This window comes from Nomia melanderi, chromosome 9 (assembly GCF_051020985.1).
Source record: "Nomia melanderi isolate GNS246 chromosome 9, iyNomMela1, whole genome shotgun sequence".
Classification (NCBI taxonomy): domain Eukaryota; kingdom Metazoa; phylum Arthropoda; class Insecta; order Hymenoptera; family Halictidae; genus Nomia; species Nomia melanderi.
In genome coordinates this window covers 17,444,423-17,468,486 of record NC_135007.1, presented here as the reverse complement: position 1 = coordinate 17,468,486, position 24,064 = coordinate 17,444,423, and the positions used below count along the sequence as shown (strand labels likewise).

The following is a 24,064-nucleotide window of genomic DNA, read 5'->3' as shown; positions in this document are numbered from 1 at the left end:
GCGGCTTATAATGCTGATATACCTCCGTGGATTTATGCATACAGCTCTCGGTATTTTTATTGCTCCTCTGCGCGGGCACGACGAATGGCCGTATAAGTCATGTATTACGGGACAGCCGTAGCATAATCCGCGGCGAGACAAAATGTGGGACGAACGGTGATAAATGACGATCCCGCGGTACACGTGTCGCGTTGTCGCGCGGACCAACAGGGCGTCCCGTGATTAATACGACAATTAGCCGAAACGATTTGTAGAAAAGTTTCACGATAAAACGCTGCGAGCCCTGCGCCCGCGTCGCGTCTACGCGCTTCGGCCGCGCCGATGACCGCGTTCCTCCCGTGAATAATGCTCCGCCGCGTTTCGAACAGCATCCGTGCGTTATATTCTTTATCATTCGCCGGATTACATTGTCGTACGTTCAAACTTTGTAACGGCCGGGCAGCCGTAAAATTTGATAATCAAAGTCGGTCTTTTGTCCGACGGGTCTTTCGGGTCACGGGAATTCGAATAATTTTGAATAATGGACGGCTGTTTGACGGTTTAACGACTGGCGCGGATGAAATTTTTCCTGTTTATTAGTTTATGTCACGCGAATGTGGCTGTGGTTTTTTCAGGATCTGATACGTGGAATTTAAATGCTTTTTTATTCGGTTTTGGTTGCTTTACCAGTGGTTTAGGGGCTTCTAAGGGAATTTCATGGGTTTTGACTGATTGTTCGACTCTCCAGCAGTTTCGACGTTTAACAATCCTGCCGGTAATTTAATTCGAAAATAGTTAAAGACGTTCGAAGATCCCTCGAGAGTCTTCTAGGAGACTTTCCTAGACTTTGTTCGATTTGAAATCTCTCTATCATCTATTCGCCGGTAGATCTATCACCCGTAAACCGTGCCAGTCAGTCAACCGAGATCAGAGTCACGATCACAGCTTCCGCAAAGCGGTTTCACCGCATTCCGGGCAAGGTCGTTTACCGAACAGCGTTCAGATTAAATCTCGGCATACTCGAACAGACTTTCTTCGCGAATTCCATTAGACTCGAGATACCCAGTTCCACCGAATTAACCGTTCCCCAGATTTCGACTCGCATTCCCCACGCAAAGCGTGATCAAAAATCTTTCGAGATTACGTTCCATGATAAATCTCCGGTCTAGGAATCTCGAACAAGTGCTTTCTCTTATTAATCTCATTCAACAATCAAACAACATTGTCAACTTCACTTGATCATAAATAGCTTTTTATTCGTAAAATGTACTTGATAGAAATTGTAACTCAATCCTCAAAATTCGAGCATGTTCATCTTAGAATTCCCAGAGTTTCTAAAGAACCGTTCGAACTTAAGGAAGAAACTTATTCCGGTCGTCTGCGGAAAAAAGAAACTATATCAAAGCGGTGCTTTGTCCGAGCAAAAAATCCTGGCGCGCATTTTCCGGCTGGGTGAACCGCGATCAGAAGAAACGTCTCGGGCGGTCGCGTTCCATTAATTTCCTCGCCGCGAAAAACGCGCACTGCGGACCTGGAAATGAATTTCTTTCGGCCTCGCGAGCTTCCCAGGGTTCAGGGTTAATCAATTTCATTTCCGCCGCGGAGGGTATCGCTCGATCGACCCTCCAGATCGCGAAACGCGGCCTTTTGCGGAAGCTTTCGCTAATTTCACCGTAGCGCAAGATCGCGATTGAAACGAAGCTGAACATTTGCTCTGTCTCGGAGCGAAAATACGAAGAGCTAACATCGAGGAGACGAAGATTCTTGATTAGCTTGTAATATCATGGCCGTGGGATGTCGCGATTTATCTTTCGTACTCGCGGAAAGCAATTTTAAGCGGGGAAAACCGAGCGCGGTCGCGATCCCGCGCGCACGCGGAGGTTGAGGGTGGTTCGGGCAACTCGCTGTCGTTGCCGCGCCGCGATAAACAAAAGAATCGCCCTCTCGGAAATGCGCCGGCTAGCCGAAATATACGCTGAAAATAAAGGGAAGGTCTGCGACGCGATAGCGGGAAGAAATAATGCGTCTATAACTTACGTGCCGCCGCCGGTTTTCGCATTCATGACCCGACCGTGGATATGACCGAAATCGGCGGCTCCCTCTTTGCTCTTCTTCTCTTTCTCCCGCTTCTTCTTATCGCGAGTCTCGCCGTTCCCGCGTTCTTCCTTATTTACTCTTGGTACCGGTTTAACGAGACCGCCTCGAAACCAGTATCTTGGAAATATTAAGGGAATAAAGTGCTCGTGAAGTTCTGCCGGATTTTTCAGGCTCGAGTGTTACGGGAATATGCTGCGATCGACGCGAAGCGTGTGCAGTTTCGAGCGTTTGCGCGATCGTGATTTGACATGGGTGTTTTCGGACGAATTAATTTCGTAAAATACGGAATGTTTGGAAGTGTGAGAAATACTGGAAGTTTCTAGATTTCTAAATTTCTATAATTAGTAAAGTGGAACACTGGATGGACGATTAAAAGAAAAGGTTCTGCGATACGTCAAGAATACAGGGACGCGAACCGTAATAGTCTCGAAAGATAATTATCCTTGGGGTAACACCCAAGTGCAGACGCGTCTAAATAGGAGAGGAAAGCTCGCCACGGAGTTCTCCGTGGAGGGTTCGGTAATTTGCATAACATCGTGAATATATAGAGGATAATCCGCGGTAACTTCTCCCTTAAAGCGTTCTGCTTATCGCTAAGTAATAACCCGATAAGACAGTGTGCCGTCGCGGTGCAGATGTTGACGGGGAAATAATTTCGTCCCGGGATTCCCGGTGTTCCCGGAGAAACACCGATTCCATGGCTACGGATCCCGGTGAACAGGCAAACAATTTCGAATGAGAAACATTACTCGAAGAGACGTCAAATAATCCGGACAGCATCCCTTACGTCTTTCCTATCGAAGTTCCCCTTCGACCCATGATTCTTGATACACCGACAAAGTCAATTCCCTCATCCCCCTATACCTTTCAAAACAGGAAAACAATTTCGAGCAACGCATTGCTCCTGGGGATCGAATAATGCGATAGAAGGATCTTACGTTTCGAAGTTCTTTCCTTCGTTCCTTCGTTTAGAGTACCTTCATTTTCACTTAAGGGATGTTCCAAGGTAAAGAAACAATTTTAAATAACTTCCAACGCGTTCCGAGATCGCTAATCTTCGCTCGGTAGTTCCCAAAATAAAAAGATACTTTCATACGAGAACACTTTCCACTTTCTAAACCGAAGCAACTATAAAATACGCGAATTACCACGGTCGAATAACTCGTCAAACACCTCCGAGAAACTCGTCGTTTATCCCCCCCCGCGAGATGAAATTTTCAGCGAAGAAAAGAGTCCCCCGCGCGTATGCGTTTTTCATGGGAAACCATTCGGAGCGCTCTCACCCCCGTGTCGACGAACTTTTTCACGAGCTCGCGAAGAATGGGTGTATAGTGTCGTATCCGGCGCAGGGAACTGCGAATATGTAATTCGATTCCGAGGGGTGGGCGCTGGAAGGCGCACTTACCAAGCGAGTTCTTGTTTCCGGGGCCGTTTACGAATCAATATGGCGTTGCGTCGGGGAGGGAGACCTCCTCGCTCACCTGCGAGCGAAGACACGCGTGTTCTTTCCTCGCGGAAGGGAAGAGGAAAGTTTCTCCGCGGAAAAACGCGCGGAAAGTTCGGGAGCCGCGAGTAATTCCGCCGGAGAAGTCCCCGGGAACTCGCGTTCGATTTTAATGAAACCGATGTGACCGGGTTCCGAAGCAATTTGCTCGAAGCAAATGAGAATCGGCGAGGCGTCTGCTAGCTTCGATTCCGTGGAATGAAGTTACGCGGCAAGTGTCTGCTCTCCGGAAGTTACGGTTGTCTGTTTAGCAGTGCACGTTCGCGCGCTGATTGCTAGTCCGGTATAGTTGCTGTCTAATGAGCTTCGGATTAGGGATTTATTGTATCTTGCGCGGCGATTGTTTTGACCCAGTGATTCGTGGGACAATTTATGGAAGTTTTCTCGAGTATCAGAATTTTCTTTTGGAAGAGCGGAGAAGAACTAATATGGCAAATAGTAAACATTATTTATTGACAACTTTCCATTTCACACGCGAAAGGAATCCAGCATTTTATTTAAATGAAAGCAACGCTGGAAAAATGAAGATTAAAGAGATGGTAAATTCAACTCGTTCGAAATGCAATATGGAAGTTATCGTTTCTCGGTTTGTTGCGACAAGGATAAATTATTGAGGCGGAATTATCGTTCCAATGGAAATCCGTGCGCGGTATTATTATTTTGGTATCGATTTAAGATAATGTTTGATGTATGTATGCATCGCATAATGTAATTGGTAAAAATGGTCGAGCGTCCGATAAATAGAAAGAAACGGATGCCAGCGCACGGATCCGTATCAGTCCCGATTTTTCCGTTGCTAACAATCTCGACGAAAAAGCGGCGCAGCGCGGAGGGGACAGGCTGGCACGCGGTATCGACATCGTTTCCGGTTTCCCTTTATATGGCGGCCGCTTCGCCGCGGCCGACAATGCGGTCGCAGCAGCCTTTTGTCCCTCCCTCATTATTTTCCTACACGTCCGCGGGCGCAAGACAACAAAGACACTTAAAAATAAACGCGACCGACAGTCGCGTTAATTAATTTCAAAACGCAATTGTCGCTTTAATTGGATTCTGGCGGTTTGATGCGCGTTTCGCCGAAATGTTTGTTACTATCCGCGTTTTCCGAGCGCCGCTGCAACGGTGTTTGATTTGCGATAGAGCAACATATCAGACTCGTGGAACATTGTAACGATAATTTCAATTTCTAATGTTCAACGGATTGTTGCGTTGCACGAAAGCTGTCAGTACCAGTTCTATCCTTTCGAGTCTGAGAAGTTGAGGCTAATATCTGTAACTATATGTTATCTTGAAACTGGTTAATTCTGTTTATTACAGTATCTACATTTCGCGTGTATAATTGATGAAACTAACGTCTGAAATATTTTTGAATTCTTCGGCAATCAAGCGTCTCATTATGCAATGTCGCGATCATTAGAACACAACGCGAAGCTATCGACTTTCATCGGGAAAACTTCCGTTTGAAGCGCGATCCGCGCCAGGATTCGAATTCCACTGATCCGGAGAACTAAACACGGGTTCAAAGGTGAATCACAGAGAGCGAGTAATTAGGAGGGGCGTCGGGTAAACGCGATTCCAGGACGAACAGCCGAGGCGGCGGAGGCGGAGAAGACTCGGACGAGGTCCGTCGTGTACCGAGCCGACCTTAATCCATCGATTTGTCCTGTCGCCGATCCCCGACCCCGCTGCTCGCCTAAGAAACGTACAGACGCCGGTTTCCCGGCCGTCGAAAACAAGAATGAAAGGGCTGGGGGGAATAAAAAGGAAAACGAGAGTGCCCCGAGGCGAAACGAAACTGCATTCATGTCGAGCGATACGTCACCGGCGCGGAATCGTTCCTTTTGTTCCCTCCACGGGAATGAATGGCCGTTCCGGTCGATTGGGAAACGATTACCCGAAGATGATCGACCGGTCGTGGAATAAGAAACCGTTTAAAACTGTACGGGCTGACCCGTTTCGAACTAGGAATAGACGTTCCTCTCGATATTCGACGCTTTCGACGAGATCGCGCCGCCGGATTAATATTAATGACCATTTCGACCTTCCGCCGCACGCCGAAGAATTCCCGAATTCTAGAGCTAATGGTCGACTGAGTTATGAAGCACTTTACCTGCAATTCCTAGTTTTTGCTCCATTAAAATATAGGTGAGGCTATTATGGGGATATCGGTAGAAATCTTCACGATTACGTAAATCGATGTTTTTATAATCGGATGGTTATCTATGTTAAACGCGTGGGTAATGCCTTGAATAAAAGATACGCGAAATTCTTATGAGCGATGTTTCAAGGTCCAATCGGATTCGTCTTCGACGTGTCCTTAACATTTACGTAAATCGAGAGATGCCGTTCACTTCGAAATCTTCCACTGCATCGAAAAAAACGTATCCTTGGTCGCGCGCGGAATTACATATTCAACGCTGTTTTGCCATCGATTCCTGAAGCTGCGAACACGTTGCTTCACCGCTGATGAGTTCAATACAAATTCATAATGCCAGGATGGCCATGATCCGACTTGTTGTAAATGCATACGATCGGCTCGGGGATTTTTTTCCTGGGTGATCCTTCATTTTTCAAGGCGAATCGGCTCGTCGCCTTGGCAAAGAGTTGTCGCTTCGAATTAACGATTTAGGAAACTGTAGTATATTTAGTATATTTGCTCTGTTCGGAACGTAGAACAACCGATGTATCGCGACGACCGCAGCCCGCCGTTGGATAACGCAGCCCAGCGAATTCGTTTCCGTTCGGAAAGTTAGATATCTCCGTTGATCCTGTCCGGATCGGTTCCACTGAGCCACACCGTTAGCTTAAGCGACCATTCCCGGAGTCGGCTGGAACGAGGAAAGTTCCGAGTTCGTTTCGAGAACGAACGCGGTCCAACAACCGCGTTCCTCGTCGTTTTCCACGGTTTTCGTGTCGGTATTTGACCTTCCCCGCTTTCTCTTTCCAATCGGCCGATCCCTCCACCCCAGCGTGCTTGTTTTTCACGCTCCTTTCATCGTTCGATTCGCAAAAACTCGTCCGACCTCTCGGAACGCGACGATAGGCGACGTCAATACCGTGAAATTGCGACACGACGAGAATTTCGAGCCTTGTTCCCAGGGAAATCGAGTCTCTGAAAATTTCTGGTCCACGGTTTTCTCCAAGGATTTCCTAAAAAGTGCTTCGCAACCTTTTGCAGTCGAAAATCAAAATATCTAAACAAGAATGTTGAATGTTCTCGTACGTGGTAGAGTTAGCAGCGCGCGAAAAATCAATGAAATAATTGTATTGGACGGTTTTTCTATGTATGGGGGTATTCTTCGTAGCCCGCGAAACCACCCCCAGCGGTCGGACAACCCTTTCATCCCGGCGGCCGACATCAAAATCCAGCCGAATCGCAAACGAACGCCGTCCGTGAAACCTATTTCCCATTTTCCGCGACGTTTCATCCATCTTCGCGGCTCTATCCATCCGCTTTCATCCGTTTTATTCCCGTTTCGATAGCATCCTCGATTTACCTTCATCGTATCTAAGCTGCGCACCGTACAATACCTTGCGCCGCGTAATAAAGATCCATCCATTTCAGTCATTTCTCCTTCCTTTCATCCCTTCGTATTTCATTCCCTCCCCCCTCGGCCTCTCCCCTTCGTCTTCTCAGCTTTTGTCGTTTCTCGTTCGCCCTTTATCCTCTTGGTTCGCCATCTTTCTCGGCCACGGTTGTCCACCGGCGATAGCCACTTCTGTTTCCTCGCTCGCACGGGCTCCTTCGAGCATTTTCTATCGGAGGAGAGCTAGAATAATGATTCCCGACCGTACGAATGGACAGCTTTAGGGATGACTCGCATAGCTCCGCCGGCCAATTCGGTGAACCGAGAGCTCGGTACTTTGCCAGGGGTTCGTTAAGTCTGTTGGCCGCTGGCTTTTCGAGCGAACGGACACTCTGGTTCCGTAGGAGCCGAGATAAATGAATTCTGAAATTATCGGAGGGAGTTCTTTCATTTCCGAACCATTTGGCTTCGAGCTGTCTTAATATTTCGAGACGAGGCGAGAACGTTCCATTGTGCTATATCCGATCCCACTGGAAACTCTTCAATTTTAAAATGCAATGGAGCAGGTCGCTTCCATTTCATTGTGCTAACTTAATTTCTAAAATATAATAAAGCAGATTTCCATCATTCCTAAACCATTTCGCTTCGAGTAATCTTAACGTTTCGAAATGAGATGACACAAATATCCTGCCCGTAAAGATTCATTCTAATTTCATGTAGAATAAAAATTGACTACTAGAAATGCAATGTAAACTGCAGGTTTCCGTTTTTCTACGGTGACACGTAAACGAGTGAAACAGAATTGAACGCGCTGTAAGCTAGACGCGATTCGTTTGGAACGAGTTAAGTACTGTTTTACCGTTGTTTTCGATTGCACGGATCGCGCATTGTTTCCCCGAGCGGAGCGCGTATCTGCCGTGCCAGCCGTAATTCTCTTGATACCCATGTGGGTACCAGTGTCCAGATTCTGGCAGTTACAGCTGCCAGGGGTTTCCAGATGTAATCCTGTCCTTTTAGAAAACGGTTCAGCCGGGCTTCATCACGGCTGCTGTTACTGCATCAGAATACGCGGCCTGGACTAGACAGGGTAAACACCCGAGAGCTCATATCACTCCCAGATAAACGTTTCCTCTGGCCAGCCTGTGCTCGAAACGGACTGCATGCCTTTGGAAGTCACTTTCAAAAAAATTCTACCAAGGGAACGAAGATTTTCGGAATAGATTTCCTTTCTCGTCTCTTTAGACGCATCAAACATTCATACAAGATTCTTTAATTGAAATTCTTTAACTTGGCAACTGTTGCTGTAAAGTGGACGTAGATCGGAACAGTTCTGGTTTCTACAATATTAAGAATAATAATCGTTATAAATTAGAAGAACTTTTTTACCTTTCGAAACCTCGAAAACGGTAGCACACGCATCAACCAAAGTTTATCATTCCAAATCATTGTTTATCCTTTAATATCGCTACAGACCTAACTCTTCTATCTCTGTGGTCATCTAGAAACACCTAGCAATATCAAAGCTATGCACCGACCACCAGAAACCACTCAGTTTCCGATATAACTCGAAAAGCAAGGATTCTTGCCGCAGAAGATCGTAATCGCCCTCTCCTCGGTCTAGCCCCGATGAAATAATTACAGGTCCGACCGGTGTAAATTGAAATAGTCACGCCGATGTCGTTTGCGTTCGACCAAGGGGGCAGGGGAATTAATTAAAGCGCGTGCGGATCGTCGGCGTGCATCCGCGTTCCTACCCGCTGCACCGGGACAACACGGGAGGAGGTCTAAATTCAGCGATCGATCGATCCGCAGGAATTAGCAGCACGAAAACCGCAGAAAAGCCCGATACACGGCTTGAATTTTTGATGGAGCCGCGAGTGGATTGGCTCTCGGCGAACCGGAAGCGTGGAGAGGTCCGGTTAGTCCCGGTTTCCGGTCGCGTCGAGCCGCTCGCTTTTAATTGCGCGCTCGGATCTTGACTTCCGGCGGCCAGGATCCACCGGTACACGAACTTTCGAGCTCGCCGCGAAAGTTCCCGGTAATGCGGTCGTAACGCGTCGGAGACCGATAAAGGACTCCGCTAAATCCTCGTTTGTTCCGGTGTTAGCGGGAGCCGCGTGAACTTCGCCGCTGATATTAATGGAAATCGCGAAGTAAAACAGCTAAGTCGCGGGGCGGACCTGGCACGCGATGCCGGCGGGATTGCGGATGAAAACGTTGAAGCGAACGTTACAAAGAACTGCGGTTGAAGTTGGAGTTCGAGGAATGGAAAGTAGATGTGGATAGTTTGAAGAATCAAAAGAATATTTGAAGAAAGAGTTAACGGTGGTGAAATTTGGGGAGTAGAAGGTAGACGTGAGAATTCGAAGGCGATCGAGCGAAAATTTGCAAAATATCAGGAATAACGATACGAATCTGTGTAACGGGAACACGGAAGTATCATAAAATACATAAAAGTTTAACGCAATCCTCGTCGGAGCTTGTAACGAACGTGAAAAACAACGTACGTACGATATAATGAAAACAATCTACATAACACGGCGGATACATTCCCGCGTAGCAAATTTTCTATATTAAATTCCGGAAAAATCCGACTATATTAAATTCCTCGAATATTCGAGCGTTAAAGGTTGTTCCGATGACGCGTAGTTTTTCGTCGGAGGCGACGCGGCGCGTGTTTAATCCCCCGCGGAGCGGAGACGCGCCTCTCTGTTTCCCCGTGATCGTCAAGGGGATCGGCCACCGCCCGCGTACCACTTCGCGGATTGTCGGTTATTAAAACGATTCGCTCGCGGTCCGCTTCCTCCGTTTTCCGTTTCCTCCCGCGCACATTTCCGCCCCGTTCTTTCGGTTTTTTCCTTTCGGGAACTTTACGCGATCGTAAAATTCACGGCGAACGACAATGCCGGCGTTCGCATATTTTACCCGGTCGGCGGGGAATATCCGGAAATATCCATACACATAAACATGCGTCTTCGTTCGACGCCGCGCGGTTTTATGGTGTCTCTAAATTTTCGCCGATAAAATCCGGGAAATTTACCGCCCGGCTGGGGCTAAAGCACCTGCCACACTCTTATTCCGCGGGAAAGTGGCTGCCTCGGCCAGTTCGTGGAGACCGGCGCGGCTGCCCCCGGGGGATCGATGGAGGACCGTCAAGAAATGGAAATTCCTACGTAACGCGCTCGAAATCCGAGAGATTCCGCCGCCGAACGGATCCGTTGCCAAAAAATCTACGTCGACCGTAGTATCTCCTGATTCTTCGATCTGTGCGTATTTCAAAGAATCTCTAATCGAGAATATTCTATTTCGATTTCGTCAATCTTGGGAAACGATGGGACCGAAATAAAAGATATAAATTTCCGTTCCTAATATCAACCCTTAACACTAGGTTTACGGGCATTTATTGTACACTTGATTCTATTATTCCTAAAAGAATTGATGCTCGTTTATTTAGATCGTGGAAACTGGAAATTCGATAGTAGGTAATTGGGGTGCATGCCAGTGTGATGGCATCAAAAAAATCGGCGTGAACATTTGCAAAATAATATTTCTGAAATCCAGTATCCGTCAATTCGACGCGTTCCGTAAACCTAGTGTTGACGAACCAGAAATATTTCGAGTTTACTTGCCGCGAGAAACTATCGTAACGTGGATACGGAGTTTCCGCGGAGTGTTTAATACCGCGCCGGATGAACACGGCGTTTTGTCCGCGAGAATGGAGAACGAAAACGACAAGGACGATTTTTAGTGGGGCAACAGGCCGCGCGAGCGGATATGACAAGGAATAATCATCGTTAATGGGGGTGCGCCGGTGTACCGAGCCGTTTCGGCATTGTTGTTGTCGCTCGGATCGACGACGGCCTCATCCCGGTTGCACCCTTATTAAGAAGACATCGATTCCAATCCCTGGAAATTCGTCCCCGATACGCTCGCGGGTTAGGCTCACCGACGGCACGCGGGCCATTGTGGCGACGCCTATGCTAATCGTTCGCAAATACGGCCGGATTCGGGGTTAGATTACTCTGTCTCGGCACTGTTAACACTGGGTTTACGGAACGCGTCGATTTGACGCATAGTGTGTTTTATAAACACGCAGGGGAAATGTTTGATAACCGTCGATTCCGATCGAGACGCCTCAGCGAATATTGCTTTTATCGTTTAGTTTATAAACTTCTGATTTGCAAGGATAAACGAACGAATATTCATTGGCTGGAAGCATTAGGATAAAATGTCTAACGAATGAAGAACTGCGGTAATTAAAATCGATAGTTTAATCATCTAGAAAAATCCACAAGTTGATCTCATTCCTTTGGCAACGTGTAATTCGTTATAGAGTGAAAGAATTCTTTAAAACGAGCACCACGAAAGATGAATCTCGTTCCATTCGGTCTCGAAAAACGTCCAATATACACCGAGAACGACAATGATCGTTATCATCGCATCCGATTGCTCGGCCGACAAATAAGCCAGGTTTTTCGCAATTACCCAACAAAGCCGACGAGTCCGGTGCTCGCTGAGCCGCGCGAGCGCGCGATTAATTAAATGTTTAATCATCGCCCCAAGTGTTTGTGCGGATTCGTTTGCACGGTTACACCCGTATGCAGCGATCGCGGCCGATCAACGGACCCGTCGAATCCGAATGATCCCACTGTTCCTGTCAATTGCAAATCACAGCGCCGCGATCCGTTGACGCAACTCGTTGTCGTCTCAGATACCCGCGTCATTAGTGGCTTAAAGCTCCCAAAAGTGCAAATTAATGACAATCCCTATATATATTCTTACTCCCAGTCTATTTTCACACAAAATATATCCCCCAATATAAAATAGTCTAGACTGAAGCATAGATTTAATTCGAAATGCACTCCACTACTGATGCATCGAACATCCGTCCTCCGTCGGTGAACAGGTGAACAGTATTCCCAAAATATCAAGTCGAACAGAGTCAAACACCCAAACTTCCCATAAACGAATAAAAATCCGCGGTCCAACAATAGCCTTTCAATCGACCAGCGGGTCCCGGTGTTCCATCGAATCGAGAGGAGGTATTATTTCGTTCCCGTCCGGCGGGAAAAAGTATCGCAGTTCCGGTATCCTTTTCCCGCAGCCGATATCGAGCTTCCCAGACTCGATCGCCGGATAATACTCCATTGAAGTCGGGATCGACGAGGACCGCGAGGAACGAACGGCGGAGGACCGCTCGTAAGACCCGCCGCAGGAGGAAGGAACGAAAAAACGACCGGAAGATACACGGCGGAAGCGGAATATTTTTTTCGTCGACCAACAATTCAATTCCGCCGTTTATTTTGCTGTCTCTGCCAGCTTCCCGGGGAATTTATTAACCGACCGCTTTTTTCTCTCGCCGCGCGACGCGGTCCGTTACGGGAATAAAAAATCGCCGGGCGTCTGAAATTTCATAAATTTCTTCTGTAAGATCCGCGGTCCGCGGTTTTACGCGGCGGTCCGCGGCGAATAAATCCGCGCGGCTTCCGCGAGATGGAACTGTAACCGAGATCCCCGGTCTAACGAAAATGAAAATTGAAATTGAGGTTGACGTCGCCCCGGCGACGAACGGTAATCCGTCCGTAACGGGCTGGCCTCGCTCGAGAGACCTCTAACGACACTGTGCCCGGGTTCGCCAGGTACCCGGGGCTTCCGTCGGGACGTTACGTTCCAGAAACGAGCTGGGAAGAAGGTATTCCGCGGGGAACGAGGCTCGGATGAGCACCTAACGGTGTCGTTTCGACGGTAACCGAGAATTTGAATAGCGTGTGTTCACGGTTTCGCCGAACGTTTCGCTTTTAACGGGGGCGAGGTTTCAATGGAGGGAACTCGGGGGTTGGAAAAAGGTTATTGGTGGTCGAGGGCACTGTTGAAATTCAAGCGTGCAATGAAACTTCCGATGCTAGTGGTTCGGCTTGTAGAGGGTTTCTTTCGGTTATTGTATTACTCATAATACAGATTGCATTGCTACTTGTGCTTCAAGATTGTTGGCAATTATTGCTAATTATTGAGTACTGTTGAAAGTTATCGGGAACTATTGAATGTAAATTGCGATTTCAAATGATTACTATCCCTCTCCCTTTCACTAATGATTTTCTGATGAACCGAACTTCGTATCCATCACAAAACTTCGAATTATTTCCAAATGCAATCTTAACATTCCAGGAGTCGCGTTACACGCGTCGCGCGAGCCGTCCAAAACAAACCACACTAATTCCAGTGATGCAGGAGTCTCCTCGAGCCACGCGAGCAGCTCTGGAATCCCGTTTGCCGTGCAAATAAAAAGCGTTTCGGGTAAATGCGCCATCCGAACGCGGAGTCTGCTCGCTCATTACGCGGAGGAACAAGTTGGCCTATTTCGCGTGCCGATTCGCATCTCGTTGCGACGCGACGCGACGCGACACGACACGACACGACATCGTTCCCGGCCCCATTAAACGCGGCCGCGCACGTGTCCGAGTTCCGTCCGATCGAGTGCCGGCCGTGTTATCCACTTTAACGCCGGGTCCGAAGCCGAAATTGAAGTTTCGAATTAAACCGTCCGAATGATCCGTCCCGTCTGGCTCTCGCTTATTTCCTCGCCGGGAAATATGTCCGCGCCACCCCCCGAAACAGTGACGCGCAACCTTTCGCGTGGAAAGGGTCGCGGCAACAAATTACTCCCTGGATTATACGGGGTGTCCCACCAACTGTTACTATTCGAAATAGAATTGGCAGTGAGTCATCCGTGCTCTCGACTGGACAACATTCTAATCGATTGAAAAGGAAAACGGACCTCGATCTCCATGATATTTATGAAACGAGTTAACGCATATATTCATTACGTTCCGATCAATTGTACCGAACTGTCTTAGTTAAATAAAAACGGATTCAACCCCAATCTCGTTTGCGACGCGACGAGAGCAGGAAAGGTCAGACGCTCGATAAAATTCCGCAGTTGCTCGAACGCGCGTCGTTCTGTCGCGAATCGCGTGTAACAATAATCTCTTGAAACGTTTTGCATGTAGCGTCGCGAGAGGGGGATGAGTTACCTACGTTCCAGTGAATTTTACACGACGACAGCGCGGAGTGTGTCATTGTTCGGTTGGAATAGCAAAGTGGACGCTTTCGTTCGGATTATTCCGAGTCTTGATTTCTCTTGGGAAGAATGCGTTGTAACCTTCAATCCGCTTAATTGGACAATGATTGATAAACTACTCCCTTGCGTTCCATCAAGTTTCCTTGCATTTCCTCGGACTTTGAAGAAGCTTCCCGGCTACGCTCGCAATAACAGCTAAACAAGCCGAGGGAAAGCTACAAAAAAATCCAAGAATAAAGCGAGTACAGTAAAACTAATATCTCTAACCGTTTCACTCACTCCTATAAACGACATTCCACCGAAATGTATCAACTTCATCATTTCCACCTCAACTTAAAACGCTAAATTTCGACACTATCTTTCCTCCCCCTCCGTGCCTAATCAATTAACACTCCCTCGCAATCCCTAAACTCTCCTCTCAAGAAAAACTTCCAACAAAGGACCTCAAGTTGAACGTAACTTCGACCAGGCTTTTCAATCTGAAATCTTTTTACCGTTTATTATAAACCGCGTCTCGCGACACTTGCCGTTAAACCGACGTCCCTCCTCCCCGGATCTCCGAATCTCCTCCGGCAACCCCCTCCTTTGTTTCTTACATTATTAATGTACCGTCCACCGGGAACTTTTCCCCCAATAATTCTCGCCGATATAAAGTGGCCGGCCGGCCGGTGTCGCGGTCGAGGTACAGCGAGCCGGGAAGTTGGTAATATCGCGGGTGCAGCTCGAGACGCGCACGCGGCCCGTGAAAAGCGGTAAATTTGCCGTGTCGGTGCACGGCCGAGCGGTAATAATTCGCGGCGATCGATAATCTCATCAGCGGAACTTTTACAATCTCGCCGGGCCGAGTGGACGCTCTTGAAACGCGGCCCGGCAAGGTCCGCCGGTGCCGGCCGGCCGCATTCCGCGCACGTTCCTCGAGTTTATCTCGGGGAAAGTGGGACTGACATATTGGGATCGTTCCGGCCGTCTAGTCGCATTTATGTACCCCCGGTGTCGGCGTGCCGCGCCAAAATGATCGTCGCCCGCCCTCCCTTTTCTCTTGGCTCGCTTCAACCCCTTCTGTTTGCTTTTTCGTTGACCCCTGGACCCCTGCGACGCCGCGCCGCGCCGCCCCTTGAATCGTTGAGCGCGAACTTTCCGACCCCTTCGTGATTTCCTTCGCGCTCGACGCCGCCGACAATCGCTTCGCGTCGGGGGAATCCGTTTTATGTCCGAGCGAGAATTTTTCCGTCGGGGATGGTTTGTTCTTGAGGAAGATGATCGGTGATTTGACTCTGTCGGATACTTTTCAGTTGGATAATGTATATAATTGATAATGTTTATGATTGATCGGTGAATATGTTCTTCGTGGAAAATGATGTAAGTCATTAAGATAAAATCGAAATAGGTAAATATCTTTGCATCGTGTAAATTTGATTACGAAAGAATATCGATATTCTTCTACCGAGAAGATAAAGAGCAAAGACGAAGTTCCCTCCCCTAACTGCAGCGCCGATCTTAATTCCCAATCGGCAACACAAATCTCGTATGCGCGCCGGTAATATCCCAAACCGATAATGAGTTTGCGTTAGAGTGGAATTCGGAAGACCGTATACATCGGGAAGTATAATTACAGCGCGAACTATCGGGCGATACCCTGCCCCGGTAATCAAGGGAAATAACGTTTAATTATCGCCGCGTTACGTAGCGCCTCGCATAGGGGAGCGAAACGATAAGCATATTAACGGACGTCGCGACAGATAACGCGGCGCCCGGTAAGAAACCCGATGAAGTGTCTGTATCGATCCCCGAGCGAGTTGATGGCCTAATTATACCGCCGTCTGATGTTTCCCCGGCAAGCTCATTACGCGAATCTCGATTCCTAAGTTCCGTTACTTAATTAAGGCATCGGAGCCGGCGCTCCGGCCGTCTTACGGGGGAACGCTCCTCCGTTCCTCTTTCTTTTGTCGTCGCGGGCATTCATCCCCCGAGCGAAACTTTCAATCCCCGGCGTCGTTCGTTCGACGCGAGGAATTTTTATTGTTGCCCACGGATTATTACTTGCTTCCTTTCCGCGCGGTGTACTCTTCGCGTTATTAAGATTTCTTTTTTAACAGTGAACAGGGAGACCCGGAGGACGCCGGAGGTACGCCGGCGCTCGAAAATATTTATTCGCTCGCGATACTCCGCGGGGAACGGATCAGAACGAAGATAAGAGAGTGGATAACGCGTATTATGATTTTATGAAATTTTTCTTTGCATTTCTTTCGATCGAGCTTGTTCCAGCGAAGGGTTTCGATTTGGGTTTCGGATGATGACTGTGGCTGAAGTAGGTATGATAAGGTATCGCGGGGATACCTTTTTACCTCGTTTGTTCAGTTGCGTCGAATTTTGGTATTAGAATTATTACGCTAAGCGATAAATTTTTAGACTGCAGTCACTCGGTGAAAAATGAGTGAAACTATAATGTTTCGCAGTGTGATAGCTTCACTGCGGATCTTCATGGAAATTCGAAATTTTGCAAGTATAATTAGAAAAGTGGAATTACTGGATGGTATTTCCCTGTGAACACTGCAAAACACTTTGGAGGATTCTCTATTCGTGTATTCAGATATCCGAATATTTTCACAAATTCCTCAAACTCTGTACTACGTTACACTTCCAAATTCCCCATAAAACTAACAACCCTCGAACCGAGAGTCTACTTGAAATTCCCGAAACTCACCGCTGAACGTTTCTTGCAGGTGTCGAATGAAGCAATGGAGGAGGGACCTGCCGCCGACCTCGGTGATAATCACGTTCCACAACGAAGCGCGTTCCACGTTACTCCGCACCGTCGTCAGGTAATCATCCCCACAGCCCACCGCTCGAAGAAAAACCGTCTCCGATTCTCCCGACCCCGAACAGCATCGGGACAACGGAGAGAACCGAAGAGAAGCCCGTTCACGAGAGGGTGGGATGCAGTTCACAGCTGGTCGCGTTCACGTTCGCGTGCTAATGGAGAAACGCCGAATTCACCGAAACGAGATTAATATTTCCTCGTTGGAGGAAGCGGAAGCGAGTAATCGCGGCCGGATAAATTGCCGAGCGTACGTGCGCGCTCCTACGGCATAGAGACGGAAGGGGTTGGTTGCCCTTCGGCGCGACGATGCATCGCGATGCGGCGAAAACGCGAGAAAATTCTCGATGCGGCTCGGAAGCGCTCGAGCCGGCCAATGGAATTTTCTAATCGTCGTTCCATCGTCCCGACTTTCCCCATCGGCCATTACTCGCGACGGCCGCATTATATCCGGTGGCTTGATGGCGATAAATCACGCGTGAAATATGAAGAGTCTCGGGACGCGTGCGGCGGACCGATTGGATTTTCGAATGCGCTCGGATCGTACAGCAGAGGCAGTAGTCATTTAATCGGTTGTAGAGAGACTTGCGATCATTGCTTTGATACAGCGAAATTAGGTTTCTTATTCGCTAGTGTTTTGCGCAATGGAATATTGAGCTATAACATATAGTTCTTTTGAGTAACATGGAATTGGATTCAATGAGAAATGGAAGGAAAATTGTCCGTTATAAAATAACTGTTTTTGTTGATATTTTATAAATGTCTTATGAGTTCGTAGTTTCTAGTTTATAATCGATGTTCGCTTGTAACATGGACTAAATATTTTCAAGCCTAGCGATCGAATAGGAAAGGATATTCACCTCGCAGTCTGCTACAAGCAGAATATATTTGTGGCGAACACATCCGCGATAAATAACACGTCACAGACCAAACAGCATTACTCGAGACAATCAATCAATACGCATTCGTGAATCTCGAATGGCCGCGGGGCGACACGTTCCCCAGAACACCGCGTTGACAGCGGAAGTGTCGGGAGACAAGCATCCTCGTGTACCGAATTACCATGTTTCGGTAGCCGTGTGCTCGATCAACGCCACGTGAAACCGAAAACAACGTTCACCCATAACTTCTACTAAAAACTTTACGAAATTCCTTCGGAACTCCGCGGTTCGAACACTCTGTCGCCTACTGGTCCTTCGGCAATCAAAAGAATTACGCAAAAACCTTGATTGCTTAAATTAATTCTATAATCATTGCAAGAAACCTTGGAAAAATTCAAAAGCGTTACATTACAATCTCTCGGATGCCTCACTTTTCTTATCAACACAAGTTGCGCGCGTGATAATGCAATAATTTCAATTGTCTTCGTTAAAATATTCAACACTACAAATGACACCATAGAGCCTTTAACCAGTTAACTGTGTTTGACGAGTATACACTCGTAAAGCTTGACAAGATACTAATTCTTTCAGGGATGAATTCTTTTTTTCACGTAAACATGTAATTCTTCGTTTCACTTTGATCTTCCATTAAAATATACTGTACGCGCATTCGTCCTGCGCTCGACGAGTACACGCTCTATTTTTCCAACTAAATTCCACAGTTAACCGGTTAAAGTCTACATCCTTGGACAAAAGTAATTTTAAGCCGAATTTCGCGACTCCATTTTTCAACGGTTTCGTTGGGAGCAGCGTGAAAAATACGTCGCCGCCCTCGAGGGTAGGAAATCCTTAAACATACACCGAGGCCGTGCCCGTTCGGTATTCCATGCGAATCAGAGATTTCCCCTGCGAACGGGCCGCCCCTTAATTGAAACGGTTCGCCGCGGCGAACCGAACGAGATCGCAGATCGCCGGGAAAAGAATTTTCTTTCCGGGGGTAAGCGAGTTTCCGTCGAGACGGGGCGCCCGCGAAAACTTATTTAAGAGCAGGGATCGTTGCCGTTTTGAGCGCGCGGCCGGATGGGATTACTGGGCGGTCGATGAAATTAGAACCGTTTAATTTGGACGCGGAACACCCCTACAGAGAGGGGGGGGGGAGCAACGGGACCACGTAAGAACCTGAAATACGCTTTTTGCTTGCAGCGTGCTGAACAGAAGTCCCGAGCACCTTATCAAGGAAATTATTCTGGTCGACGACTTCAGCGATCATCGTAAGCTTTAATTACTGCCATTCTACGCGCGGAAATCTCGCTTATAGTATGTAGATTCGTGTACATCGCTGCTGGAAAGTGTTTCCCTTTGCGTTCGCGTTATTCGCAATTCAGATGAGCAAACGGAAGGCTTGTTTCACTATTTTCACCATTCTGCTCGATTGTTCGCTAAAAGTGCAGTTTGCACTTTAATGTTGAGATTCTACGCTTCGTCGCGTCAATATATAATTGCCAAATGTAACAGATACAATTAAAGAATCGAAGGATATTTTTATACGAAAGCTTCTGCGTCTATAATAACACCGTCTCACTAAGAATTCCAAGATCGTTGATGGAACAAGCGATCAAACATTCTTCGGCAGCAGTGTTCGCGTCTACTATAATAGTCCGCGCATTAGATCGTGATATATCTGCACGACATTCCCCTGAATGTTCGATTAACCGTGCCTCCGCGTATTATTGGAACGAAGCGCCTATAATAGCACCGATAATGGAACCCCAGTGATTCTTGCACGCGGATTCCTATTGTACGAACATCTCGGTTATCCGAGCCGTCTCTCGTTCTCCTCCGAGTCTAATTCAAGCCGGTTTTCCCTACACGAAAATACGCTCGACTCGATGGGACGGTTCCACCCTCGTGATTCACGCGAAAGCGCGAACGCAACGAGAAAGGGAACTTTGTCAAAAAATGTTGCCTCCGCTCGAAACATTTTGAGCTCGACGCGGCGCGCCGAATACTTTCGACGAGACGATTGTTCTAGGAATGTACCTTTAGCGTTTCGTTATTCCGCGTTTGCAGCCGAGGACGGCGAGGAACTGTCGAGGATACACAAGGTGCGGGTGATACGGAACGAGAAGAGGGAAGGTTTAATGAGATCGAGGGTGAGGGGCGCGGACGCCGCGACCGCGAGCGTGCTGACGTTCCTCGATTCGCATTGCGAATGCAACGCGGACTGGCTCGAACCCCTGCTGGAAAGGGTGGCCGAGGATCCCACGAGGGTCGTGTGTCCTGTTATTGACGTGATCAGCATGGATACCTTCCAATATATCGGTACGTACCGCACTGCAAATATCGTGCGTCGTCTGATGTCGAATCGATAGCGCGCGACGCGATGCCAATCTTTAATTAAGAACAACTCGAATTCTGCGTGTGGTATTCAGTGCTGCGGTATTCAAGATTTAATGGAGAATATTAAAAATTAATAAATCGTTGGTCCTCGAACGAAAGTCGATACGTTGATTGTTTAATCGTTCGGCGACGGTTCAATTAATTTTGGGAAATGATTAATTATCTTTGGCTGTCAATTAACTTTATCAGTTTGGAAAAGATTTATTGGAAAATGGACTTGCGAAGATAGTTTATTCGAATAATTTCGATTCGAACGCGTACGTTGTCGACTTAATCTTTAATCTTAATCTTAATCTTAATCTTAAAGTACGATTGTCTGCTCGTTAATGTTAACTGTAATTCCTAGATTTTCTACGAGACGCTCTCGAAATTAGCCGATGAACGCAAACACAACTGACTTATCTCTAAATCCCAACAATGTCTTCGTGTACAGGAGCATCAGCGGACCTAAGGGGTGGTTTCGACTGGAGCCTAGTGTTCAAATGGGAGTACCTAAGCCAAGTCGAGAGACAAGCCAGACAAAAGGATCCCACGCAAGCGATCAGAACCCCAATGATCGCTGGTGGTCTATTCGTAATTAACAAGGCTTACTTCGAGAAGCTCGGCAAGTACGACACTCAAATGGATGTTTGGGGCGGCGAGAATCTCGGTGAGTCTCCTCCTTATCCAAAAATCCACGAAAACAAGTTCTACTTTTACGAGTCACAATTTTTCGGAGTAAACCGCGTCCAAAAGGAAACGTCTCCCGTCTCCCCGTCGCTGCAGTTGACCTCGTCGAGAGTCAGAGATGCCGATGACCTTTCGAAAGAAAGATTCGCCAACCCTTTGCTCTGGGGAATTTTCAATGGTCGTTCGATTCCACGAAAGATTTCGATATTAAATTTTGTGTAATGTATCGCCACGCGAAATCTCAAAATAAAATAAAACATTACATTATACTATAATGAAATGAAAATGTGATAACACATCTGTTCGTATCAGTTGCAAATATTCTCAGTTTCATCCGAAAAATATTGTCGACCGCAGACCGTTATATTAGCACTGTCTTTGCACTCGGAAGTTTTTCAGTTGAAACATTCGACACTTTCCAATAAGACATAGACGACACTATTCGAAACGAACTAATGAGAAGACATACGTCAATTAAGAAACAGCTATTTTATATAAATATTTCACATATTGATGCATTGTACAGAACTTGATATTACATATACAACACTTTCTAATTTTGTTATATCAAATTACTGACCGAGAGTCACCTCTCGAGTGCAAAGGGTTAATACGATGACGACTACCGATCGGTAGACTTTCCTATCGAACGCAGCTTCCTCCCGAAAGCCCGAAGCAGTCGGCAGAAAAGATTCGCGTGGTAGGAACGAGGGATCGCTGACCGTTTCGCTGCTGTTTCAGAAATATCGTTCCGGGTGTGGCAATGCGGCGGCAGCCTGGAGATAATCCCGTGCTCGCGCGTCGGCCACGTGTTCCGGAAACGGCACCCGTACTCGTTCCCCGGGGGCAGCGGGAACGTTTTCGCGCGGAACACCAGACGCGCGGCCGAAGTGTGGATGGACGATTACAAGCAGTTCTACTACAACGCGGTGCCGCTCGCGCGAAACATCCCCTACGGAAAGTGAGTATCCTCGGGCGCGGCTCGCGTTCGCATGCCGCCGGCCTCCGGCAGACGTGCGTCGAATCGACGAAATCCGAAATTAACGGCGAGAAATTCTTCTCGGCTAACAAATCGCTCGGCGGCTCGGATGTTGCGCGATGGATCTCGACTGTTTAGACATTTTCCGCGGTTTCGCGTTGCATCTCGAGATACGTTGAATTCAATTATTTCTTAGTGCAGTTATTTGTAATGTTGTTACAAGAACTCAGTTTCTTGACAGAGAAGTCGAGGAAGCGGAAATAAACGGAAATGTTTAATTGCGAAGCTCGCTTAGACTAGAGTGAATTCTAATTCAACAGTTACATGTTGTTAGTCGAATGTTATTATAACACTTTCTTATAAACGCATCGACGGAAAATTCTGCCTTAACCAAGGGGTTAATCTAGATTCGATATGCGACAGTAACGTCCGCGAAGGCGATATTCGTTCGCCTCGAGATCGATTCGTTCCGAAACAAAGAATCTCCGTGACGAGCGTTTATCACGCTAATTTCTGGGCCGTCTTAGTTCGCGCGGAGAAAGGGCGAGGGGCGAGAGGGCGGAGGTTACTCGATTTACGGCGGCGGGAAACGGGACGAAATACCCGATAGTCGATTTCATTAAAACGCGCGTCAGCGCACGTGACCGGTATTAATAAAACCGGCGGCGGCGGGTCCGTGGGTGTGTTTTAGTATTCAGGACAGGATGGAGCTGAAGCGGAAATTGCGCTGCAAGCCCTTCAGTTGGTATCTGAAAAACGTGTATCCCGAATTAGTTATACCGACCAGCGAGGGCGGGCCCGGCGGATCCCTGAAGCAGGGCAACGCGTGCCTGGATAGCATGGGCCATCTACTAGACGGGAACGTGGGACTTTATCCGTGTCACGACACCGGCGGTAACCAAGTAAGTACGCCCGGTTCATTATTCACCCGACGTGTAGTCCCTTCGAAGCGGACGAGCATCCCCTTCGAACGGGACCACTTTTTCCGTCTACTCGAACGCGACTCTTATCGAGCCTTTTATTTCAATGCCGCCTCTCCGTCGAGGAGTCGGCTCGGCGCTGGGTTTACGGAATCCTTCGATTTCGATTTTATAAACATCCGTGGTATTAATGGCTTTTTAAATATGTTTTATTTTTAAAAAACACAGGAATAGATAATCGAATAAAATAGAAATAAATAGAAACGATATAGCTCGCAGTGTACAAGTCTTTTCTTTTCTCTAGTCAACGCAACTCTCTCGAAATCTCTCATCATCCGCACTTAAAAACCATTCTCTTTATATTCGAAGCGTTGACTTTTGGTAGAATGTTTTCTCAGCTGTTTACGCGACTATTATTATTATTATGATTAATGTAGGTGAAACTTGTAACCGACTTAGAGAAGCGTAACCTGTAACTTACGTTGTTTCGTTTTACAAAGGAACATATTGCCCCAAGGCCAGGTGTACACAACCGGCAACTTCATTCGAGCAAACTGTTTTATTGCCGGAATGGAACACGCTGTTAGAAGTGGGATCCCGTGCGCCAGTAACTGTTTAATTGCGGCAACTAGAAACTTACTGCCCGTTTTATTTTCGCGGAACTGTTGCGATAGTAAACCGTACATATCTAACGCGCGTTCATCATCATTAGTTCCCTTTATTCGCGGTAATAATTAATCCTCTTCCTCGAACCACTTCTAATGAAACTTTCGCCAAAGTTACGCCAAGTTAATCAACCGCGACGTTTAACAGGATTTATTAGGTAATTTTCATTTTACTGCTGCTGTTGTTCCGTGCATTATTATACCAAATACTACACCGTCAACGTATAAACACGAAACTTTGGTTTTTCTCTATCAAAGATAACCCTTCGCACTCCGAGCAATTTTAATACGATCTTCCAGCTACTCGCGTTTACTATGATCTACATCTATTCCAGAAGTATTCACAATGAAATTTACAGTGAAAAACACAAGTATACACTTTGAAGTTATATTTGATCAACCAAGGAGGTATCGACTTGTCTTGCAATGCCGCACGGAGTGCAAAGGGCGAAGGTTCTAAAGCGAGCTGAAAAGATCAGCCAGTGATTGGATGGTCTTAGGAATCGGCGATTCGAACTTTGTAAAATCTGAAAGCACGTTTGTTGGCTAG

The 24,064-nt window shown here is 47.2% G+C and overlaps 1 protein-coding gene across 1 annotated transcript in view; it reads left to right on the top strand.

Annotated features, from left to right (window-relative positions):
- Positions 1-24,064, top strand: part of Pgant2 (polypeptide N-acetylgalactosaminyltransferase 2) — a 220,397-nt gene that overhangs the window by 192,422 nt on the left and 3,911 nt on the right. The window contains exons 4-9 of the mRNA XM_031989325.2: positions 16,906-17,004; positions 19,085-19,152; positions 19,952-20,203; positions 20,715-20,930; positions 21,692-21,911; positions 22,621-22,831. Of these exons, the coding sequence (XP_031845185.1) occupies positions 16,906-17,004; positions 19,085-19,152; positions 19,952-20,203; positions 20,715-20,930; positions 21,692-21,911; positions 22,621-22,831 (1,066 nt within the window). The remainder of the gene's footprint in view (positions 1-16,905; positions 17,005-19,084; positions 19,153-19,951; positions 20,204-20,714; positions 20,931-21,691; positions 21,912-22,620; positions 22,832-24,064) is intronic.